Source organism: Rattus norvegicus, chromosome 11 (genome assembly GCF_021556685.1).
Source record: "Rattus norvegicus strain SHRSP/BbbUtx chromosome 11, alternate assembly SHRSP_T2T, whole genome shotgun sequence".
Classification (NCBI taxonomy): domain Eukaryota; kingdom Metazoa; phylum Chordata; class Mammalia; order Rodentia; family Muridae; genus Rattus; species Rattus norvegicus.
In genome coordinates, this window is record NC_141544.1 from 90,579,397 (window position 1) to 90,602,863 (window position 23,467).

The 23,467-nt window shown below is 46.2% G+C and overlaps 1 protein-coding gene across 2 annotated transcripts; it reads left to right on the forward strand.

Annotated features, from left to right (window-relative positions):
* The first annotated feature begins 167 nt into the window (after positions 1-167).
* Positions 168-21,835, forward strand: Rtp2 (receptor (chemosensory) transporter protein 2). Of its 2 annotated transcripts, XM_087576102.1 has the most exons (4): positions 168-386; positions 4,599-4,760; positions 16,896-17,063; positions 19,609-21,835. In XM_087576102.1, exons 3-4 carry the CDS (start codon positions 16,900-16,902, stop codon positions 20,114-20,116), a joined length of 672 nt encoding a protein of 223 aa, XP_087432228.1. In that variant the 5' UTR covers positions 168-386; positions 4,599-4,760; positions 16,896-16,899; the 3' UTR covers positions 20,117-21,835.
* The last annotated feature ends 1,632 nt before the right edge of the window (positions 21,836-23,467 follow it).

The window sequence follows — 23,467 nt, forward strand, 5'->3', positions numbered from 1 at the left end:
GGCGAAGCTGATGGGGGCGGGGCAGGGGGGCTGTGACCAATGGGTGAGAGACACAAAAGCAGAGCTCTGCCTGATTGGAGGGAAGGTTTTTCCAGCAAGTGTCTAAAGATAGAAAGGGCCGTGGGTTGTGTTACTGTAATAAATACCCAAGACAACCAACTTATGGTGAGAAGAGGCCCGTTTTGGTGCCCTGTGATCAGGGGTCCATCTGTGAACACTTGGCCCTGGCCTTGAGCCTGTGGTGGCCTGCCTGAAGCTAGCATTGACCAAGGGAGTGCGGAGATCACAGTGCAGACCTGCGCCATGAGTCACAAGAGAGAAGGGCCATCGCCCTGAGTCTCAGCCCCTCTGGGGTGGATCTGGACAGAGTTGTATTGTAGGCTCAGGTTGGTTTTCCTCTTTTTATAGCATATCCTGGGCTGGCTTCTCACATGCCATTTTTAGTTTTAAGTCTCTCTCTCTCTCTCTGTCTCTCTGTCTCTCTCTCTCTCTCCCCTCGCTCTCCTGTGTGTCTGTCTCTCTGTTTCTGTCTCTGTCTCTCTGTGTGTGTCTATCTCTCTGTCTCTCTGTCTCTCTGTCTCTCTCTCTCTCTCTCTCTCCCCTCGCTCTCGTGTGTGTCTGTCTCTCTGTTTCTGTCTCTGTCTCTCTGTGTGTGTCTATCTCTCTGTCTCTCTGTCTCTCTGTCTCTCTCTCTCTCTCTCTCTCTCTCTCTCTCTCTCTCTCTCTCTCTCTCTGTGGTCACACACATATGGATTTGGCTGTGTGTATCCGTGCATATGGAGGACATGAAGTGTCTGGGCCCTGTCATTCTTCACCTTGATACCATCACTGAACATGGAGTTAGGGTGGCAGCCAGAGAACCCCAGCCATTCTCCTGCTCCCACTTCATAAAACACGGGGATTAAAGGGATAGTTGTTAACGTCGGGCGTTTTACATGGGCGCTGGGGATTTGAACTCAAGTTGCACCTCATACTTTCAGAGCAGGCATCCATACCAAATGAGACCCCAACTCAGCCCGCATGACATTCATTTTATTTTATTTTATTTGTAGTGAGACAGTTGAATGCCCCCACCTGCTAAGGTTGCTATTATATCTGCTGGCACACGAGTCACATGGGAAGATGCACAAGGTCTACATCAAGAGGCAGCGTCTGGTCATCCTGCTGTGCCGCCTGGCTCCCTCTGTTCTCCGCTTACCCCTCCACAACTCACTGCAGATCTGGCCCAATGTGGACCGAGCGATGGCCGTGCATTTACGGATTTCAGATGTGTTCCTTTATTCATTTATGTTTGAGGCTAGATGTCACTTTGTACCTTATCCTGCCCTCAAACACACAGCAATACTTGGACATCAGCTCCCCAGTGTGGATATCACAGGCATGTAACACCATTCCCAACGCTCTGATTGGTCTTTGCTTATATTTTATTTGGTTTTTAGACTTTCATAGATGTGTGCTGTATTTACAACATTTTCTCTATCTTCTGTTAGAGCTTCCTGTGCCCAGGCACTCTCAAATTCATAACCTCTTATTTATCATTCTTACACACACACACACACACACACACACACACACACGTATAAACACAGCAGTGTTGTTTTTGTGTGTATGTTTTTATGTCTGACAACTTGGCATAGGATAACCAGTTGGGATTTTCAACTCATTCTAGGTTGATTTTTGCCAGTCTCAGCATCTCTTTGAAGCTAGTTTTGAAGCTAGTTTTACTTGTGTAGTTTGGAAAATGGCCACAAGGTGGCAGGGTAGGACAAGCAGTGGCTATTTTAGCACACACACCTCCACCCCCGACCACCACCAGTGTAAATAGGGCCAGGCTGTCTTTTGGGACTGTTCTCCCTAGAATCCGTTTGTTTCCCTTCTTGTAACTCCTTTCACCTCAAGTGACTAGTGGCCCATGAGATGTGATTTGAGGTCCTACTTAAAGTTGTAAATTTCCACTCTGGCCTTTCTTTGAATTGAAGTTTTCCAGTTTTCCTTGAAAGGCATGGAAGTCTTGTCCCAATTCTCAGCCAAAAGAGGCCAATCTCTACTTGAGCCCTTCAGATAAAACCACTAATGAGCACAGTGCGCTTTCTAGGTCAGCAAAACACTGCCGGATCCAAGAGCTTTGATCCTCACCACAATCTTCCCGTTTAAGAAAAAACAAGACAAGAAAAACCCACCTTATTCAGGAGCTAAGAACACTGGACTGCAAGATGACCAGGCTGGGCCCCAGGGGGCAGAGCCACTCCTTGGAACACTGTGCCCCTGTTCCTGCACAGTCCTGTGCACAACTTTTCTAGTGCACAGCGTAGCTTAAGGAGATAATGGAGCCTCTCAGAATCGGAAGGTTTGGGGGAGTGACAGTGCAAATTCTGGATGAGTCAGATAGGAAGCCACCAGGGACACCCAGAATTCACCAACTTTATCGTTACCAAGGCTGTGGAACTGGCACACCCCTCCTGCCTTCTGCTACACATCAGTGATAGGCCAGAGGTGCCCCCAAGTCTCGTTCTGATCTGTGGGTGGCTGTGAGCCTTAGCAAATCTGTGCGGAGCAGGGACCGCTCTGAAGTGGTTCAGTGAGACTGTGCAAACAGTCCTAGCTCAAGAGCTCCATTGTTGACTAGCTTCCGGCACTGGTGGGGAAGTCTGTTGCTCTCAGGCACAAAAGACCACACTGGAGATTTTCAGGACAACCTCCCACCCCCAACCGCTGGCTACTTCACTTTTATGTTGCTGTAATGAAGTACTCTATAGCAGAAACATTTTTAAAAATTTTTTTATTACATATATTTCTTTATTTACATTTCAAGTTTCCTTTCCCAGTTTCCTGTCCATAAGCCCCTTCCCCTCCCCCTCCCCCATATGGGTGTCCCCCCCCACCATCCACCCTCCCTTAAGCCCCACCACATTCCCCTGCAATGGGGGTCCAACCTTGGCAGGACCAAGGGCTTCCCCTTCTACTGGTGCCCCAGCAAGGCTATTCTCTGCTACCTATGCAGTTGGAGCCCTGGCTCAGTCCATGTATATAGTCTTTGGGTAGTGGTTCCGTCCCTAGAAGCTCGCTACAGCAGAAACTTAAAGGACAAGATGTTTGTTCTTTCTCACACTTCCAGGGTACAGACCATTGTGACAAAAGCTTAAAGTAACTGGTAAGATCACCTACTCTGTGTGTGTGTGTGTGTGTGTGTGTGTGTGTGTGTGTGTGTGTGTGTGCGCGCGCGCGCGCGCGCACGTGTACATGTGTGTATGTGAGTGGTGCCACCTACAGTGTGTACATGTGTGTGTGTGTGTGTGCCGAGGCACAGAAAGTCTCGTCATTGCAATTAATGAAGAGTGAAGACATTGCCCCACAGGCATGCCCAAAGGTCCATCTCCTGGGTGATTCTAGGTTCTATAAAATTGACAATCCCCATCTCGGTGACTCTGAACCCTCCCTCCCCCATCTAAGTGTGTGGACGCTGAGACAGGAGGCTGTGCTCACTGGAGTGCGCTAGGACTGTCAATCTCTCACTGAGACCACAGAGCTCTAGCTGCTCTCTCAGCTCCTGCTCCTGGGGTTTCTTGCCCACTCAGCCACTCAGACTCTTCTCTGGCTGTGGCTCCCGATGCCACTGAACCTCAGAAGGAACTTGCACATGCCACCACCTGTCCCCACTATGTCATTTTTACAATTCTCCTCGCCTCAAAGTCCCTGTATAGACAACAATTTGTAACTCTACTGAAATAGATTTTTCCAAAAACACATCCTAATATTTAACTTTAAAATTAATATATATTGAATGGTGAAAAAACAGCTATGACGTAGACAATAGTACTAAAGATTATTGATGGGGCATTCAAAATGTGCCAGGAACATTTAAACAGCTTTTAAATCCTAAAGTAATTTGCAAGTTCAGGGAAGTTACAGAGAGAGTGCAGGGAAGGCCAGAATTCTTGTCTTCCTATGTCAGCCGGAATATGATAGACACCTACTGCATGGTATCACAGTGAGACTCACAGGGAGTCATTCGTAGACCTAACCAAGATTCTCACCAGTTCTGCATGTGCTTGTGCATGTGTGTTTTGAGTGTGTGTTTGTGTATGCATGTGTGTATATGTTTGGGTGCAACTCGTATGTTTGCAAATATGTGCCCATACCTGTGTATGGTGCATGCATTTGTGTGCTCATGTGTGTATGGATATCTATGTCTGGGTGTGTAGGCCTGTGCGCCTATGTACATATCTGTATTTGCATGGTATATCTCTGTGTATATGCGTATGTCTGTTCGTGTGTGGGGGTAGGTGTGCATCGTGTCTCTGTATATGAGTGATGTGGGTGTTTATGCATTTTCCTCTAAGGAGCTTTCCACTAAGATACACGGATGCTCTATCCCACTCAGTCTCTTTTGTTCCCTCTGCCCTTCGCCTCTACCCCAGACTTTCTGCAGTCACCAGTTTGTTCCCCATTTCCATAACTGGTGTATTTGAGAATGTTGTCAGTGACCTGCCACTGTGTCATTTATTGAGCACTTGCTGTGTGCCACGAGCTGGTGTGAGCACATTTGGTTCTGTCCCCAGTCCGTTGCCCTAGTCTCCATTAATCGGCATGGTTTACAGGCTCAGCTTCTCGCCCAACTGATGGGGTCAACAGCTGGGATTCACATCTGGATCTGCCTCCACAGGCTGGACTTTAACTGTAAAATACAACGTCTCTTAAAAGACACAGTGTGAAGACACAGCTAAGCGCATGCCTCTCATATGAGCACTTGGGAAGCAGAGGTAGGTGGATCTCTGTGAGTTCAAGGCCAGATTATGCTACAGAGCAAGTTCCAGAACAGCCGGCCAGAAGTACATAGAGCAACCCTGTCTCAAACAAACAAACCAATAAATAAATAAAGTCAACACAGAATGTTATAATTATAAGAGGTTAGCAGTAGCCTCAGAAAATTTCCATGGGTTACTACCACACAGTATATTTTCTAAGAACAATAAAATGCTTACTTCTTTTGAAAAAAGAAATAATAAAAATATAGAAAAATTGTATTTGTTTTTTAACTCAAAACTTTTTAACTGATGGAAAATTCACAGGTTGGAAATAGGCAGGGCATTATCTTCATGCAGACGGTCCTAGGTTCACCCATGGCACCGTACAGTGAGCGTCATACACTCCCAGACAATGATGATGGATGTGGGACCAGCTCCATGCCAACTACATCCCCGAGAGCAGGTGCCGTGCTCCTGAATCCCCACATCCTCAGGGCTGCATCCCACACTGACTCACAGACCCAACTCAGGCTGTTGGTTTCAGATGCTGGTTAAAACCAGCCTGCAATGATATTAGGACAGCATTTGGAATCTGTGTTTCTGGGTCATGGCTACTGTATTCGACTCCAGGATAAACTAGCCTATTCCCCTTGAGGCGAGAGCTCTGCTTTTGTGCTGATGACTGTAATATATGACTTATCCATCCTTTGTTGAGAGGATATATGCGGCGATCTCTCTCTCTCTCTCTCTCTCTCTCTCTCTCTCTCTCTCTCTCTCTCTCTCTCTCTCTCTCTCTCTCTCACACACACACACACACACACACACCCCATACGGTTCCTATATATCCCACGGGTCTCTAGAAAAACCAAACCAATGAGAGGGGGAAGAATTGGCTCCTGTGGTTATGGAGGGTGGTAGCATTCTGGGTAGTGTTTTGTGAACTTGACAGAAACCACATTTATCTAGAGATTAACTATTGCCATGCAATTGTAGTAGAGAATCAATATTCAATAACTTCACAAGGTGTGACCTGGGCAGTAGATTATTCAAGCCACCAGCAATGTTGAAATCTAGGCAGGTGATGGCAGCTTCCAGCAGAGGGCGTCTGATGCTGCTCCTCTCATTGCCTTGATAAAGCATCTGACCAGAAGCCCTTGCTAAGGGACAACCTTAAGTCAAACTAGAATTCAAGGGTACATTCTATCATGATGGAGGAGTTGTAGCAAGGATCTTGAGGCAGCTGGCCACAGTTGCCCAGTGCCAGGGAGAAGAGAATGCTGACAGTGGGCCCACAGTTCCCATTTTTGTGTTTATTCAGTCCAGGACACCTGTTCATGGGATGTAGGTATTCAATATGATGATGATTCTTGCCACCTCAGTTAACCCAAGCTAAACAGTCTCTTTTTAAAATGGTTTTAATTATTTTATTTATTTACATTCCAGCCATTGTCCCTCCTCCAGGTTCCCCCCTTCTCATTCCATTCCTCCTCCTCCTTGCCTCCAAGAGGGTGTCCTCCCCACCAGGACTCTTCCTTCCCTGGGGCCTCAAGTCTCTCAAGGATTAGGTGCATCTTCTCCATTGAGGCCAGACCAGACAGTCCTCTGCTACAGATGTGCTGGGGGGCCTCAGACCAGCCGGTGTATGCTGCCTAGTTGATGGCTCAGTCTCTGGGAGCTCCCTGGAGTCTGGGTACTGAGACTGCTGGTCTTCCTGTGGGGTCACTCTCCCCTTCAGCTTCTTCAATCCTTCCCCTAATTCAACCATAAGGGTCTCTGACTTCAGTCCAGTGGTTGGGTGTAAGTATCTGCATTTGTCTTAATCAGCCGTTGGTAGGAACTCTCAGAGGACAGCATGCCAGGCTCCCATCTGTCAGCACAACATAGCATCAGTAATAGTGTCAGGTCTTGTGCCCCTCTCCTCCATGATATAGATCCCAAACTGGACCCGTCACTGGACCGCCTTTCCATCAGTTTCTTCTCCATTTTCGTCCCTGCAGTTCTTTTAGACAGAAACAATTCTGGGTCAGGAATTTTGACTGTGTGTTAGTAACTGTGTCCCTCCACTTGAGACCCTTTTTATCTACTGGGGGTGGACTCTCCCAGTTCCCTCTTCCCATTGTTGGACATTTTGGCTAAGGTCGCCCCCACTGAGACCTGGGAGTCTCTCACCTCCCAGGTCTCTGGTACATTCTAGAGGATCCCCCACCTCCCAACCCCCAAGACTGCATATTTCCTTTCATTCTCCTGGCCCTCTGGGCTTTTCTCCTGTCCATACCCCCATATCTGATCCTGCTTCCCTTTCCCCTCCCCTTCCCCCTCTGCCTCCCATGATTACTTTCTTCCCCCTTCTAAGTAGGATTGAAGCGTCCTGACTTGGGCCTTTCTGCTTGTTCTACTTCCTGGGTTGTATCCTGGGTATTCTGTACTTTTTGGCTAATATCCACTTATCAGTGAGTACATACTATGCATGTGCTTTTGTGTCTGGGTTACCTCACTCAGGATAATATTTTCTAGTTCCACCCATTTGGCTGCAAAATTCATGATGTCTCGCTTTTAACAGCTGAATAATATTCCACTGTGTAAATGAACCCCATTTTCTGTAGCCATTCTTTGATGGAGGGAGATCTGGGTTGTTTCTGGCTATTACAAATAAGGCTGCTATGAACATAGTGGAGCACATGGCCTTGTGGTATTGTGGGGCACCTTTTGGGTATGTGCCCGGGAGTGGTATAGCTGGGTCTTCAGATAGAACTATTTCCAATTTTCTGAGGAACGGACAGATCGACTTCCACAGTAGTTATATCAATTTGCAAACCCAGCAACAGAGGAGTGTTCCTCTTTCTCCACATCCTCGCCAGCATGTGCTTGTCACTTTAGTTTGGGATCTTAGCTATTCTGATTGGTGTATGGAGGAATCTCAGGGTCATTTTGATTTGCATTTCCCTGATCACTAAGGACTTTGAACATTTCTTTAAGTGCTTCTCACCTGTTCGAGATTCTTCTGCTGTGAATTTTTTATTTAGCTCTGTGCCCCATTTTTAAATTGGGTTACTTGGTTTCTAGAGATTAACTTCCTGAACTCTTTATATATTTTGGATATTAGCCCTCCATTGGATGGATGTAGAGTTAGTGAAGATTTTTTCCCCCCAATCTGTAGGTTGCCAATTTGTCCTATCAATGGTGTCTTTTGCCTTACAGAAGCTTTTCAGTTTCCTGAGGTCCTGTTGATCAGTTCTGATGTTAGAGCCTGAGCCATTGGTGTTCTGTTCAGGAAATTTCTCCCTGTGCCAAGGAGTTTGAGGGTCTCTCCCAGGTTCTCATCTATGAGATTCAGTGGATCTGGTTTTATGTTGTGGTCCTTGATCCATTTGGAGTTGAACTTTGTGTAAGGTGATCGATATGCATCTATTTTCATTCTAATCAACATCTTAAAGGCATGCTTGCAGGCTTCCTTTCTAGGCAATCCTAGATCCTGTCCAGCTGAAAATCATGTTAACATCATCAACTAGTAGACCCAGGCTCACGTGGTTCAAGTCTGTTTCTCTTAGGCAGTTGCGTACCAAACTGGGAAGGCATTGATGCTAAAATATTTCTAAGCACCGTATATAATATAAAACAACATGACATCTTTTAGGAGTAAAATGAGCTCTATAATTAAATAGAATTTGAACTTCAATAATGTTTTTGAATTGTTTTGCAATTTTAATGGCCAAGGAGACTCCATGTTGGAAGGCACACAGGTTGTGAGCATGTGACATAGCTCCAAATCCTTGAACAAGCAATCCCTTTGTGACCTCTAGTACATTAGCTAACCTTCAGAGCCCCCCCGTTTTCTCATATAGAAAGTGGGTGACGTCATTACAATACACACTGCCTCAAAGGGTCCATGTCTGTTGGATAAAATGGTGCCTGGATTGCATGGCATCATTAATTTTTATCCTTGATGCCTAGCAAGGTCCTCCCCTACACGCGTTGGTATTTGGATGACGAAGGAGTCCACCATTTTCCTGTTTGGCTCTTGCTGCTTCAGGCCGCAGCTTCTTCTATTTGTTACCTCATACAAAGTGTTTTGGAAGAATAACCTGGATCCCCTAGTTGGGAATTGCAACTACCCAGGCACTCCCTGACCAGTCTCCATGAATAGGTCCCCTTGGGCATCGAGGCCATTCCAGATTGAACCTAGTGCTCTCAGCCACTTGGACTTTTCTTACTCACCTTTCAGACAGATTAAGTGGTGGCTCTGGAAACTGTAGGTTATATTTTATATTTTATGATCACCACATTGACTCAGTCTTCTAAGTTAGTTTCAAGATTCTAATCACCCTTATATCCAGGATAAATCCACCTTGATAGCGTTCTGGCCAGAGAGATGACCCAGCAGTTAAGGGCACTTACTGTACTTAGAGGACCCAAGATTGCTTCCCAGGAATCTACTGTAAATCTACTCATTCACAGTGATCTAATACCATAGTTCCAGAGGATTTCATGCTGTCTTCTGACCTCTGTGAGCACCAGACACACATGTAGTACACACAAATATGTGTAGGCAAGACATACACACACACACACACACACACACACACACACACACGACACTTGAAGTAAAAGTAAACAAAAATTTGAAAAATTGTTCCATTCTTGGTCTATATCATTCTTTTCTAAAACTAATTAGGAGATTAAAGACAGTTTGAAGGATATTCCCTGCAGCTTTCTGCTGTAGGCTAATGCTATGGGAATGCCCAGGCAAGATACTATATTTGGAAATAGACTTTGTTCTACCTCATCCCAAGGTGAAAGACAGAAGATTGAGAGACAGTGAGCAAGAGGGAGCTAAACATGGTGTCCTGCTTTGTTGAGGTAGAGGCTCACTAACCATTTGAGGCTGGCCTTGAACTCACAGTGATCCAACTGCCTTTCTGAGTGATGGAATTGCAAACACATGCCACCATATCCAGACAAATTTATTTCTTTTGTATGGGGGGGTAGGTGGGCGTGTGCATATGACTGCAGTGACCACAAAGGCCAGAGGGAAGAAACAGGATCGGGACTTATAGGCTATGGTGAATGAGTTGCCCTGTGTGAGTGCTGGGAATTGAACTTCCATTCCCGGCAAGAGCAGGGCATTCCCTTAACTGCTGAGCTATCTCTTTAGGCTCTAAACTTTCTATAACAGTGTTACACTCATAATAACTAATCTACTCATGTGCACCCATAAAATTAGTTCCTTCAAGAGAGCAAGGACAGATGATCACCTGACCATTTCTGATTAGACCCCACCTCCCAACATTCTTGCATCAGGGATTCATGTATGCATGAGGTATGACTTTTCAGGGACAGGTTCAGATCAGACTGTTTTTGTTTGTTTTCTACGTGTGATTGATATACTGACACAGACTCATAAGTGGACTGGATCTATTTCTAGCTCACATGAGCTCCACTGGGGTATAGGCCATAAAATCTTGTAAAACCTCATTAAAAAATTTAACATTCTCAATGAAAAGTAACTTTAATTACCTTCCTATGTAAACCTTGTCAACTGTCTCTCCATTTCCCTCTAACACTTAATGTCACATGCTTTAACTAGGAGTGAACAAAGACCATCCCATGGGATTTTGTTGGCCTATGGAGTAAAGTGTGTGATAAACCTGACTCCTTCACAGGAGCATCGCATTTCAAAGAATTAGACCAGAAACCAGGGCAAAGGAGCCATGGGAACATGGATTAGCTCCAGGCAAAGAGGGAAACCAGAGGGAGTAGCAATGCACTTGTGTAGCCTGTTACTAACAGACAGATATGATCATGGAGTTCAGGGTAAATCAATTCAGAGACTCCACATCGCCTTTAAGATTTCTCTCTCTCTTTTTTTTTTTTTTATTAACTTGAGTGTTTCTTATTTACATTTCGAGTGTTATTCCCTTTCCCGGTTTCCAGGCAAACATCCCCCTAATCCCTCCCCCTCCCCTTCTTTATGGGTGTTCCCCTCCCCACCCTCCCCCCATTACTGCCCTCCCCCCAACAATCACATTCACTGGGGGTTCAGTCTTAGCAGGACCAAGGGCTTCCCCTTCCACTGGTGATCTTACTAGAATATTCATTGCTACCTATGAGGTCAGAGTCCAGGGTCAGTCCATGTATAGTCTTTAGGTAGTGGCTTAGTCCCTGGAAGCTCTGGTTGATTGGCATTGTTGTTCATAAGGGGTATCGAGCTCCTTCAAGCGCTTCGAGTTCTTTCTCTGATTCCTTCAACAGGGGTCCCGTTCTCAGTTCAGTGGTTTGCTGCTGGCATTCGCCCCTGTATTTGCTGTATTCTGGCTGTGTCTCTCAGGAGCGATATACATCCGGCTCCTGTCGGCCTGCACTTCTTTGCTGCATTCATCTTGTCTAATTGGATGGCTGTATATGTATGGGCCACATGTGGGGCAGGCTCTGAATGGTGTTCCTTCTCTGTCTGTTTTAATCTTTGCCTCTCTATTCCCTGCCAAGGGTATTCTTGTTCCCCTTTTAAAGAAGGAGTGAAGCATTCATATTTTGATCATCTGTCTTGAGTTTCATTTGTTCTAGGCATCTAGGGTAATTCAAGCATTTGGGCTAATAGCCACTTATCAGTGAGTGCATACCATGTATGTCTTTCTGTGATTGGGTTAGCTCACTCAGGATGATGTTTTCCAGTTCCAACCATTTGCCTACGAATTTCATAAAGTCGTTGTTTTTGATAGCTGAGTAATATTCCATTGTGTAGATGTACCACATTTTCTGTATCCATTCCTCTGTTGAAGGGCATCTGGGTTCTTTCCAGCTTCTGGCTATTATAAATAAGGCTGCAATGAACATAGTGGAGCACGTGTCTTTTTTATATGTTGGGGCATCTTTTGGGTATATGCCCAAGAGAGGTATAGCTGGATCCTCAGGCAGTTCAATGTCCAATTTTCTGAGGATCCTCCAGACTGATTTCCAGAATGGTTGTACCAGTTTGCAATCCCACCAACAATGGAGGAGTGTTCCTCTTTCTCCACATCCTCGCCAGCATCTGTTGTCCCCTGAGTTTTTGATCTTAGCCATTCTCACTGGTGTGAGGTGAAATCTCAGGGTTGTTTTGATTTGCATTTCCCTTATGACTAAAGATGTTGAACATTTCTTTAGGTGTTTCTCCGCCATTCGGCATTCCTCAGCTGTGAATTCTTTGTTTAGCTCTGAGCCCCATTTTTTAATACGATTTCTCTTTTTAAAAATTCACTTTACATCTTGATTGCTGACCCCTTGCCAATCCCAACCCCCATCACACAGTGCCTCCCTCGACTCCCTCTCTTTCTCCTATGAGAGGGTGAAGGGTACTTTTGGGTATGTCCCAAGATTCTGACACATCATGTCTCTGCAGGGATAGGGGCCTCCTCTCCCACTAAAGCCAGTCAAGGCAGCCTAGTTATGGAAATGGGTCCCACAGACTGGCAACAGTTTTAGGGACAGCTCCCTGCTCCAGTTGTTGGGGACCCAGAAGAAGACCGAGCTTCACATCTGTTGCATATATGCAGGAAGGCTGAAGTCCGGCCTGTGTGTGCTCTTTGATTGGTGGTTCAGTCTCTGAGAGCCCCCAAGAGCCTAGGTTAGTTAATTCTGTTGGTCTTCCTGTGACAACATCTTAATGTTGTCTTTATGTGTTGGCTTTAAAAGGGAAACCTTCTTGTGCTCGCTTGCTTGCACTTGCTTTGTCAAGCTAGCTGCTTCTGGTAGGGAACTTTTGTGTTGCTAAGATGAAAGGCTATAAACAAGAGCAACTTAAGAAAGACAGAGTTTGTTTTAGTTTGCAGTCCCAGCAGGATAGAGTCCACCATTGGTCAGAAGGCATAGCAACAGTCATGAACCACATGGTAGCAAGAGGCCTAGCTGGCTGATCCTATTTTCACTTTAACACAGAAGTGGGAGTCGGGGAGAGAAAAGGAGACAGAGACACAGAAAGACAGGAACAGGAAGAGGCTAAGGTTATAAACATTTAGAACCCTTGCCTGTAGACATACTCCTTCCATTAAGGCTGCATTTCCATAAGGTTCCATAGCCTCCCAAACGGTTTCACCAAGTAGGAACCAAGGGTTCAAATATGTGAACCTATAGGGGACATTTATTATTCAAATCACCACAGAAAGTAGCTGGCATCATTTTAAAAGAGATACTTTAAAAGCCAGTAAAGCCATCCCTGTTCCCCTTTCCCTATGCCATGATGCTTGGGAATGTCCCAAGCCTTTGTCTGTATTCTATCCAGTTCAACCACCAGCGCCTGAATATAACCAAGGAAACCTAATGGGGGCCCTCATCTTGGAACCAACTGTACCTGCTCAAAGTGTCCCACTCAGCTCCTGCCCCTTGTCCTTGCATAAAACTTATTTTCCTCTCTCCCTAATCTTCTGTTTACTTAGAATCTGTAAGTAGTGAGATGATCTGTCCCTGGGTCTCTGCTAGGTATGTGTCATGGATTGAGTGAGCTGTCCTCTGTAGTTTCAGGCATTTGAATATTTGGTCCCCAATTTATGGTGCTATTTGGGGGGCGTAGGAGGTGTGGCTTTGCTGAAGGAAGTGGCCTTGGAGTGGATTTTGAGAGTTAAATGGTTTGTGCTATTTATAATTCTGTATTTCATGCCGGACATTCAAGGTGTGAGCTCTTAGCTTCCTCTTCTCACTGCCACGCCTTCATGTGACAATGATGGACTCTAACCCTTTGAAACTGAAAGACAAAATAAACTCTTCCTTTCATAAACTGTCTTGCTCATGGTGTTTTATAACAGCAATAGAAAGCTAACTAACGTAGTATAGTTAGATAGATCATGGCCATTCTGTCTTTTTGGTAAGGGTCCTGCAGCTAAAGCTCAGAGCCGTATTTATCAGGTCAAATGTTCTACCACTGAGATATATAGTCTGGAGATTTTATTTAATTGATTTAAATAAGCACATGGAAATTAAAAATTATTTATGTGCTGTTCAGATACATGTATGCATTATGTAATCTTAAGATTAAGGCAAACATATCTATTTCCTCAATTATTTATTTGTAAATGTGGTGAGACTATTCAAAATAATTTTTCTGCCTTTTGGAACTGCACAATATGTCATCATTGTCCTCACCCCCTTCCCCCTGGTGTGAGTGAACACCAGAACTCCTTCTTCTTGTTATGGGTCTCTGGGGGCTGGGAGAGGCAGCGAGAGCTCCAGTCCTGGAATATCAGTGACAGAATGGGGCTGACTCATGATTGCTCTGGTTGCTCCAGCTGATAAAAGGCAATGTAGACTCTTTGCTAGGCATCGCTGGTAGATACTTGTGAGTTGTGGTGACCAGGTGAACTATCCTAGGACTCAAAGTTCACTTCCACCCAAAATGCGAACCGAGTGCCGCAGTCTGTAGATGGAGAAGCCTTTCAAAATGTCTTGAGAAGGATCCACCAAGGATCTGGAGTTTGTCTGCAACACCAGCTACGATTCTTTTTAAGTGTGGAGAAAGGTTTAACACAGCTCCCCACCCCTGATTTGTTTAGAAATATCCTGAGTCACTAAGTGATTTTACTCGAACCTTTGGTAGCCTGTGAGCTAATACGTGCTTACCAGTAACACTGGCTGGCTGTGGTGGGATTCAGCACAGTGCAAAGCTGGGGCAGCACGGCTGTGTTCCATGAAGGACATGTGCTGAGGTCTCTCGAGTCAGTTCCCCGGTGGTTCTGAATACATTCTTGCCAATTCTTCATTGCCCTTTCTTGTCAGGTTCCATAGTAAATGTGTCATAGAGTATCCTATTTCTAAAAAAATGATTTATTTAAATATTTTATGTCTATTGGTATGAGGGTATCAGATCCCGTGAAACTGGAGTTACAGATAGTTTTGAGCTGCCATGTGGATGCAGGGAATTGAACCAGGTTCTCTGGAAAAGCAGTCGGTGCCCTTAACCACTGAGCCATCTCTCCAGCCACTCCCCCCCCTCCGTCATATAGTATTCTAACAAATAAAATTTAGACAATGAACATTTTGAAAAAGTGTTTATTACTTGAGACTCCATAGTAGGGGACAAGAGTGGCTCATTTTGCTTACAAGGTATAGACAGTGTTATTTTATTAGGCTAAAATTAGTTCATTTAAAATAGTGTCACCCGCAGTGATCTGAATAGTCAGATGCCAGTGAGCCATGCACCCACATGAGAGCTTTTCAATGGTGCAGCCCAGTGCCATCCTGAGAAAGACTGAGGCAGTAATTGCCACCTCATCGTAGAGTAACTGCTACACTCATTGGTGCTATCCCAGGAAAGAATCCCCAATGCAAACTGCGCTGTTGAACAGAGAGATGAATCGCACTGCTTTCTGCTTAGAGGATTCTGTTCTAACTTCAGTGTGATCCTATGCCTAAGGGGATTGCATCATCCGAGCGAGAACAAAACAAGGCAAAGCAGAAGAACCCCGGCAATTCCCACCCTCCTTTAGACTTTCTTTCACTGCCATTTGATCTGGGAACACTGGTATAGCACATCTCAGAACTGGACCACCACACTCAGCTCTAGGTCAGGCCAAATCTCTCAGCTTCCTTCAGTTCCTGGGAATTCATGGTCCTGCACATAACCTGTTTTGAGGCTGATTATAGGAGAGTCCCCAGTGAGCCACCCACTCCAGGGTTTCCTTAGGTAGTAGCTTTCTATTTCTAGGCCTGAGTTGCCCTGATTCACTAGGAAAAGATTTGGGCTGGCTGTGGTGCTGCAAGCCTTTAATCTCCGTACTCAGGAGGCAAAGGCAGACTGATCTCTGTCAGTTCCATGACAGCCAAGGCTACATAGTGAAACCCTCTCAAAAAAGTAAATAAATAAAATATAAGAGAAAGGAAAAGAAAATGAGAAAGAGGGCTGGGGTCGGGGGATTTGAGTTGAGGCCAATAAAGAAAACAGAAGTCAGTAGTTCTTGATGGCTGTATTACACAGATTCATCCTTTCTGTAGGTTAACACAAAGCTAGTGGAAGAACACTTCTCTGAGCTGAATAATATCCAGGGCCATCCTCCTAACCCCACCCCACACAGAAACCATATGGAGGCACGTGACAAATCTGGAAGACAGCACTGATAACTTCTGGCACCTAGCTACCCTTTTCTCATCCTGCCCAATTTTGCTGTCTCCACAGGATTAGGGAACCAGAGCCTTAGGTTAAAGAAGTGACAGGTGAGGGACTACAGATATCACAGAAACCTCACGGTGCCCTGGGCAGAACCAGGTATAGTACCATAGCCTCTGGTCTCTAAAGAATTGAACTTGGGCATCAGGAAGCCTCAGCTCTCTGTTGTCTGCTCTGTAGAAGCTGAGACAGCAGCAGCCTGAAGCTCAAAAGGAAATAGATCCCCTATCAGCAGTGTCAGTGAGCTCTGAGAACAGGAGCGATTGTTTCAACCCTATAGTGTGAATTCTTATCACTGCTTTTCACAGTGCACTAAATTACTTCTGTCTCACCAACCGGACTGTGATTTCTCCAGCGAAGGGCTACCTGTCACTTGTTACTTCTCCCTTAATCACGATGTTAGGGGCTTAATACTCTTGCAATAATTAAAGGAATGGATATTGTTTAGGAAGGCCTGCGTCTGAACTGTGGATGGTCACTTGGAAGTTATATAAGCCTGTTTCCCGGTCTACCTTGGCTAGTGCACAGATCAAGCAGCTTGTGGCTAGCACAGGGCAAACAATGGCCAGGAGTGTGGGAGCATCAGGTCCCACATCTCCATCCTGTTTCTATTGGGATCCCTAGGGTATTATAGTTGCCATGGTGCACAGATGGAGAAAGCAAGGAAGAGTAGTGTGAATCAGGGCCACCACATAGTCCTTGTCCTCTAGGAACCTGTGTCAACTCATGGCAGTAGGGGTTGGAGTTCAACTCCTATCTGCTTTCTCCATGTTGTCAGCATTCCTACTCAGTTTGCCTCTGCAGTTTAGCTCAGGACCCTGGAACTCTCCCTTGAGGTTTTCCTCCTCCCTAGCTCTTGGTACCTGCCTGGCTGTCATAGCAACAGGTTCCAGGGTGACAAAAGAGGAAGCTGAGTCTTATGGGTAAGGCTTTTTGGACCACAGAGACTGCCCGGGCTGCATCTATCCAAGCTTTCTGTGTTCTTCCTCTGCCTGAGCTTACTCTTCCACCCCGGCCAACAGGACCATGTCCACCAGCCTGACCACTTGTGAGTGGAAGAAGGTCTTCTATGAGAAGATGGAGGTGGCAAAGCCAGCGGACAGCTGGGAGCTCATCATAGACCCCAATCTCAAACCCAATGAGCTGGGCCCTGGCTGGAAGCAGTACCTGGAACAGCATGCCTCAGGCAGGTGAGAGGCCGGTGGGAGGGTGGTGCAGAAAGCCCTGCCTCCCTCGTCCAGGGGGGGGGGGTCTGTCTCAGACTTTGCAAATCTGAGCCTTTGGAAGTTCTCATCATGTCAGCTCAGGTGACAAGCAGACAATGGACCACCAGGGAGACCACACAAGCTCTGCTGCTAACCACAGCTGTTCCCATTCCTTAGTTACTGGGAACGAATTGTGCCCTGCATTTGAGTCTCCATTTTCCACAGAAAATCAAGACCGGCAATGCTTCAGTGCCCTGCAAATTCAGATGCCAAGTGTAACTGGAATGGGGAGGAGTCTCAACCTAGAAGTCAGGGTATTTGTGCTTGGGGCTGTGGTGTCTGTCTGCTCAACCAAAAGTGACTAGACTTGAAGACAGAATAAGTTATTGACCACACGGGATGTTCAAGAATCTGGTTCCATGGGTCTGTGAATTTGGGCATGCCGCCTTCTTTCTCTGGGTCCCAGTTTTCATATTTATGAAGCAAGAAAGCTCATCTTAGCTCATCTTAAAACATGACTCCAATCCCTTCCAACTCTACTGTCTGTGGATGATAGAACTGCTGACCTCGGGCAGTGCTTGTCTAGCTCTTCCTAAGTGTTTCTCACTCTCTGTCATGCAGAGTGTCCTGGGGGCTTTCCTAAAATTACTTCCCGGAGCCCACAGTTTCCATCAGACAGCCTTCAGCCCACCTACAGCGGTGCAGCCCCCTCACTCCTCCACGGGAGACTGGCTGGTGGTTGCGGTGGTTGTGGTGGTTGTATTGTGGAGGTGTGAACGAGTTATGGCTGGGTTGTCCATATTGTAAGGGTGTGAAGCCTCTTGAGTAGAGGACAGCATGTAAGTGGAAACAGAAAAAGGCAGACTGTGAGTGGGGAGTGAGCTCCTGGACTCTTACCACAGGCCTTGCAAGCAAATAGGTGGAGCATGTATTGACTGACACGGGACAGGGCACAGAGGTTGATTGGTTTGTGTTGGCTCCTCTTATCAACACTGGACAATGGAAATCTCTCTAAGTCGCTTCGTGCTCTCTTATTTTCTAGGCTTCAGTCTCATCTCCCCCCAAATGCTCACCCATGCTCAATACTTTTGGAAATATGGGTTTTGTCTTGCGGGAGGGGGAAATAATTCTGGATTGGCTTATTTAAAAAAACTTAGGAGACTGAAAGGCCTCGGAGGGTTTGAGCTTCCTGGGGGATAAAGTGTAGAAGGTTGAGAACCAGCTGGTGCGGGGGACTTCTGGAGTTTAAGGACATCTCCAAAGACTCAAAGGTCTTCTCCCAGCCGCCACAGAAAGGGCTGGAGTGTAGCTGCCCCAGTCATTCTGCACACATGCTGGTTTAATTTTAATCTTTCAGATGTGCTAAGTCTTGGGACTGAGTACCGGCTCAGTATAGGGAAAAGGAGTGGAATCTTCCCTGTGCAGGGTCCATTAGACACCTCTGCCCTTTTGACCATGTGTTAGGCTCTGCTTGGTATTGTTCTCTGCTTGTACGGTGGTCAGTGGCTTTCAGAGGTCAGAAGCCGGCTTGGTTCCTCTGCTCCTCCACAGTGGCTGAGTAGTGTTTAAAACACAGTCGGTGCCTGATGGACTGAACTGAGTTCTTCATCAGAGGTCTTTCACAGCCATTTGTACAATGGACTTAGGCAGAGCCAGGAATAAAGGCAGAGTCAGCCCAGCGGACATCGTGTATCTCTGAAGACTTTGTAACAGGGCTCTGAAGAGGCCATTCTGGGGGCATATGGAGCCTCCCTGGAGTTTAAAGGAGAGCTCCGTCACAGGTATGTAAGCACTACTGGGAGGCCAGGAGGAGCTGGGCTTGGCAGGCGAGTCACCTCTCTCCATTCTTTCTGAGGCCCAGCCTCTAGGAGTCCAGATCAGACAAAGCAGCCCATGTGATGGTTGGGCCGAGGGTAGGTATATTAGGGAACAAAATCTACTTTTCCCATTCTTACAGTGCTCTATGAAGACTTAAGAACCAAACAGCAGTCTTCCCTATCTATCCACTGCCATCTGCCAATCAATCCTGCCTTTCGGGGTGGCTTAGTACGGACCTAAAATGTGCCAGGATCTGAGCTTGCGTCTCATCTCCTCAGAGCAAGCAAGATGCAGGGCTCAGATGGTGACATCACCATCCGTAGCAGAGGCACGAGAGGTCTGAGCACAAAGTCCAGCGTGGACAGCATAACCCTGCATCTCACAGATAAGAAACGAATCACAGAGAATGGGAACAACACTCGTTTTGGGGGTTGACCGGGCACAGCTCTGCAATAGGCTGAGGAGGCCAGAGGCTTTAGGAGACCACATAGAAGGCTGCTTCCGGGACACACCTATTTGCTCAGTGCCTCCAGTGCAAGGCTCTCTGGTTTCGGGTGATCACCAGGAGGAGGTCTAAGAAACCCATAGACTGATAAACATGGCACTTCCATTTTCGTCCTCTAACACGCTGACCTTTTCATTCCTGTGCTCCCCAGGGCGGGGCTGTCCCTGAGAGTCTCATCTGCTCTGTTCCTCCTTCCTTTTCTGGCAGGTTCCACTGTTCTTGGTGCTGGCACACCTGGCAGTCTGCCAATGTGGTCATCCTCTTCCACATGCACCTGGACCGTGCCCAGCGTGTTGGCTCAGTGCGCATGCGTGTGTTCAAGCAGCTGTGCTACCAGTGCGGCACCTCACGGCTGGACGAGTCCAGCATGCTGGAGGAGAACATCGAGGGCCTGGTGGACAACCTCATCACCAGTCTGCGCGAGCAGTGCTACGACGAGGATGGGGGCCAGTATCGCATCCACGTGGCCAGCCGGCCCGACACCGGATTGCACCGCAGCGAGTTCTGCGAGGCTTGCCAGGAAGGCATCGTGCACTGGAAGCCCAGCGAGAAGCTGCTGGAGGAGGACGCCGCCTTCACCGATGACTCCAAGAGGAAGGGCCAAGCTGGTTTTATCTCCGACTTCTTCTCATTTCGCTGGTGCCTTTTCTGGGGTGCCCTCTGCCTGGTCATTGTCTACCTGCAGTTCTTCCGAGGCCGCTCGGGATTCCTTTAATGGGGTTGGTTAGGGGTGGGGAGAGGGACACATGGAATTGATAGTGGGAAGGATTGGGTCTCCTCCTGAGTCTGCTACAGGTTCAATCTATGACTCTGGTCATCTGCATACTGCTCACTAGTTCGCACTAGGAGAAACAGTGGTCCTTCCACTAATTCGATAGCAACGGAGGGAGTTGGAAGGAATGGGGATTTTGGAAGCTTGCTAGAGGTTAGTGTGAGTCAAAAATCTGCAGCTGCCACCTCCAGCCTTTTACTTTACGTTCCTGATCTTAGGTCTCATCTTGTCACTGTCACATCCTCATGCTCACTTTCAGCTTCCTCTAATTGTCCTGCGTGGGTGGTTCCCCTTGTAGGGAGCAGCACCGCCTCCTACCTTCCGTCGAATATGCAGGGACAGCCACCCGGTCCTGCTCCTACCATTCTGAAATGCTGATGATTTCCCTCGGGCTGGGATGAGGGTAGAGGTGGGGGTGGTGGAAGTAGGGGTGGGTTGGGGGGTTGGAATGGTCAAGGGCACATCATTGTCCAATGGGTTCGCTATTGATCATATGTGGATGTTCCAATTTAGATTAATTAAAATGAAATAAAAATCGTTCCTTAGTAGTTCCAAACTCAGTTGAGCTTATACAGAATTTGTCCCCATGGGGGCCATTGCTCAATGGCAGATGAGGGTGACTTCTAGGAAGATGAACACCAAGGGTTTGGGCATCAAGTGGTCCCCAGAGGACTTCCACTCTCTGCTTTGTCTACCCTGGGAACCCCTAGGCAACACGGAGCAACAGGACAGGAAAAAGCAGGCGCCAGCCTGCATGCCTTGCTAAAATCTGGTTTTGTGTCTAGAAATAGTTTGCCAAAGTTCTGTCAAGAAAATAGGTCATGTCTCAGATGGTCACTAAAGATGGGGTGCCTGACCACCACCTCAGAGGGAGGAAGTGCTGCTGAGAATGGATGCAAGGGCAAGGGAGATAGAACAGGTGAAGAGAAACAAGGTCGGGGACATTTCCGGAAGCTCGATTTCTTCAGTAAACAATGACTTCTGCATTTTCATGTTAAATTGGGTGACTAGTCCCTGACTCTCCCCGCCCCCCACGCCCTGCCCCGCCCCCCACGCCCCAGCTGCAAAGATTTCATCTCCTCAGAACCAGAGAATAGGTTCTATTTGTTTCCAAGACTTGTTTCCTTTTTAGTTTATGGGAATCTCATTTCTCCGTCCCTAAAGCCAGAGGTCCATACTTAACTACCAAACAATGGCTGCTTTTCTGCATGTGTGTACCTTATGTGTCTGCCACATTTTATAGTCCTCTCTTTCTGTAATTGTTCTGTTAATTGAAAAAGTGGCTGTCACTATAATAATCCTCTTCTATGTATTCTGATCACTTTCATATATTTATCACCTTTTTTTTTTGCCCCTCAAACAACTGGTCCTCTCTTCCCCAAATGATCCCTTTCCTGCTTTTGTATCTGGGTTTAAAAATTACCATTTTACACATGAAGGAAAGCATATGATATTTTGTTGTTTTTTTTTTTTTACTGGATCTCCAGTCCCAACCATTTCCCAGTAGGTGGCATTTCATTTTTCTTTATAACTGAATATATTCCACTGTATGCACACCACATTTATTTTTCTTCCATTGATCTGTTAATGGGCACGTGATCTGAGCTTCATAACTTGGCTATTGTGAGTAGTGTCATAATAATAAATTCGGATTTGTAGGTACCGCTGTGGTTTGCTGACTTACATGCTTTATAGTATGTGCTTAACCATAGTCTTAATTTCCCCCATTCCCTCAGGAACTTACATAGTGACTGGACAGCACCTGCTCTTCATATTTGAATAGCATTTTCTCTCAGTTGCAATAGTCTTTGTGGACAATCTCCTCTCCTTCATCCCTTTTATGTCCAGGGTGCCCCAGATTCTCCTCTGTTCATTTCTTCTCACAACTTTTGTTCCTTTCTTCTTATAACTTCAGTTTTTTTACAACATACACACCCTCAGTCTTTATGGGTTTCTAAGCTTTCGTACAGAGCTCCAGACACATAGACCAACTTACCTGCCCACCAGGAGCTCTCTTCCATAGCAGCCTGGCCAGACCTAGTCTTCAGCTTCTTAGAAATCTAGTGCTATCTATCCCTCTTCTCCTCCCTGGCTCACCCACAGTATTTTCCTATTATGTCCCATGTTGAGTGTCATCATCTCATCCCCCCTCATTGCCTTACCCACATCACAGAGAAGTGAACCAAGCCCCTTAGAGGAGCCCAGAAGATTGTGAGTGGATCCCAGGTATTGAACATTGAGTTATTCACACTGTTGGAATTTGGTTTGCTCTGTTCAGATTGTGACTGTGTCCTAGTCCTTTCCTCATGGATTAAAAGAGTATTTAGCTTAATTGTGATTTTTATAGGAGCCCACAGTGAAGAGGGATTTTGGATTTTCAACTGAATTTTTAAATTGTTTGAATTTGTAAAGACTGTGACTTTTAAAGTTATTTATGTTTTATACTGTGATATTAACAAGAATGTGCCATCTTGGGGATAAATGAGAAAGAAAAGGTTCTAATTGCAAAGTGGTATGTGTGTCAAGTTGTCAAGTGTCCCCTCTGCTGGCATGTTTTATGTTAACTTGACACAAACTAAAGCCATCAGAGAGGAGGGAACTTCAGTTGAGAAAGTGCCTCCATATCATAGGGCTTCAGGCAAACCTGTAGAACATTTTTGTAGTTAGTGATTGATGGGAGAGGTCCCAGCCAATAGTCGATAGTGCCATTCCTGGGATGGTGGTCTTAGGGTCTCGAAGAAAGCAGGCTGAATAAGCCGCATTCAACAAGCCAGTAAGCGACACCTCTCCACGACCTCTGCATCAGCTCCTGTCTCCAGGTTCCTGCCCTACATGAATTCCTGCCCTCACTGCTTTCAATGGTGAGCTATTATATGGAACTATGAGCAAAACAAGCCCTTTCCTCCCCAAGTTGCTTTTGTTCCAAGTGTTTCATCACAGCAGTAGAAACCTTAACTAAGAGAATAATATATAATGAGGGTCAGTTCAAAGGAACATGGTCCCTTGTCAAGAGAGCAGAGCTAATTTACTACTATTTATGCTAAATGGATACAGAGCATGGATCAGTGCATCAATCAACTCTCATCAAAGAAGCTCCTTTGCAGTACATAGCGCTTAACACAGAGAAGACAGCTGGCCATGGTGCAAAGAATAAGACACTACAGAATCCTCAGCCCTGGATGAGGCTGTTTATCTGGATCACACCCCTCCCTTCAAGGGTCAGCAATCCTTGAAGAAAAAGGGGGCAGCAAGAATCAATGGGGGTGAGATCAACTGTGATCTACAACAGTGGGA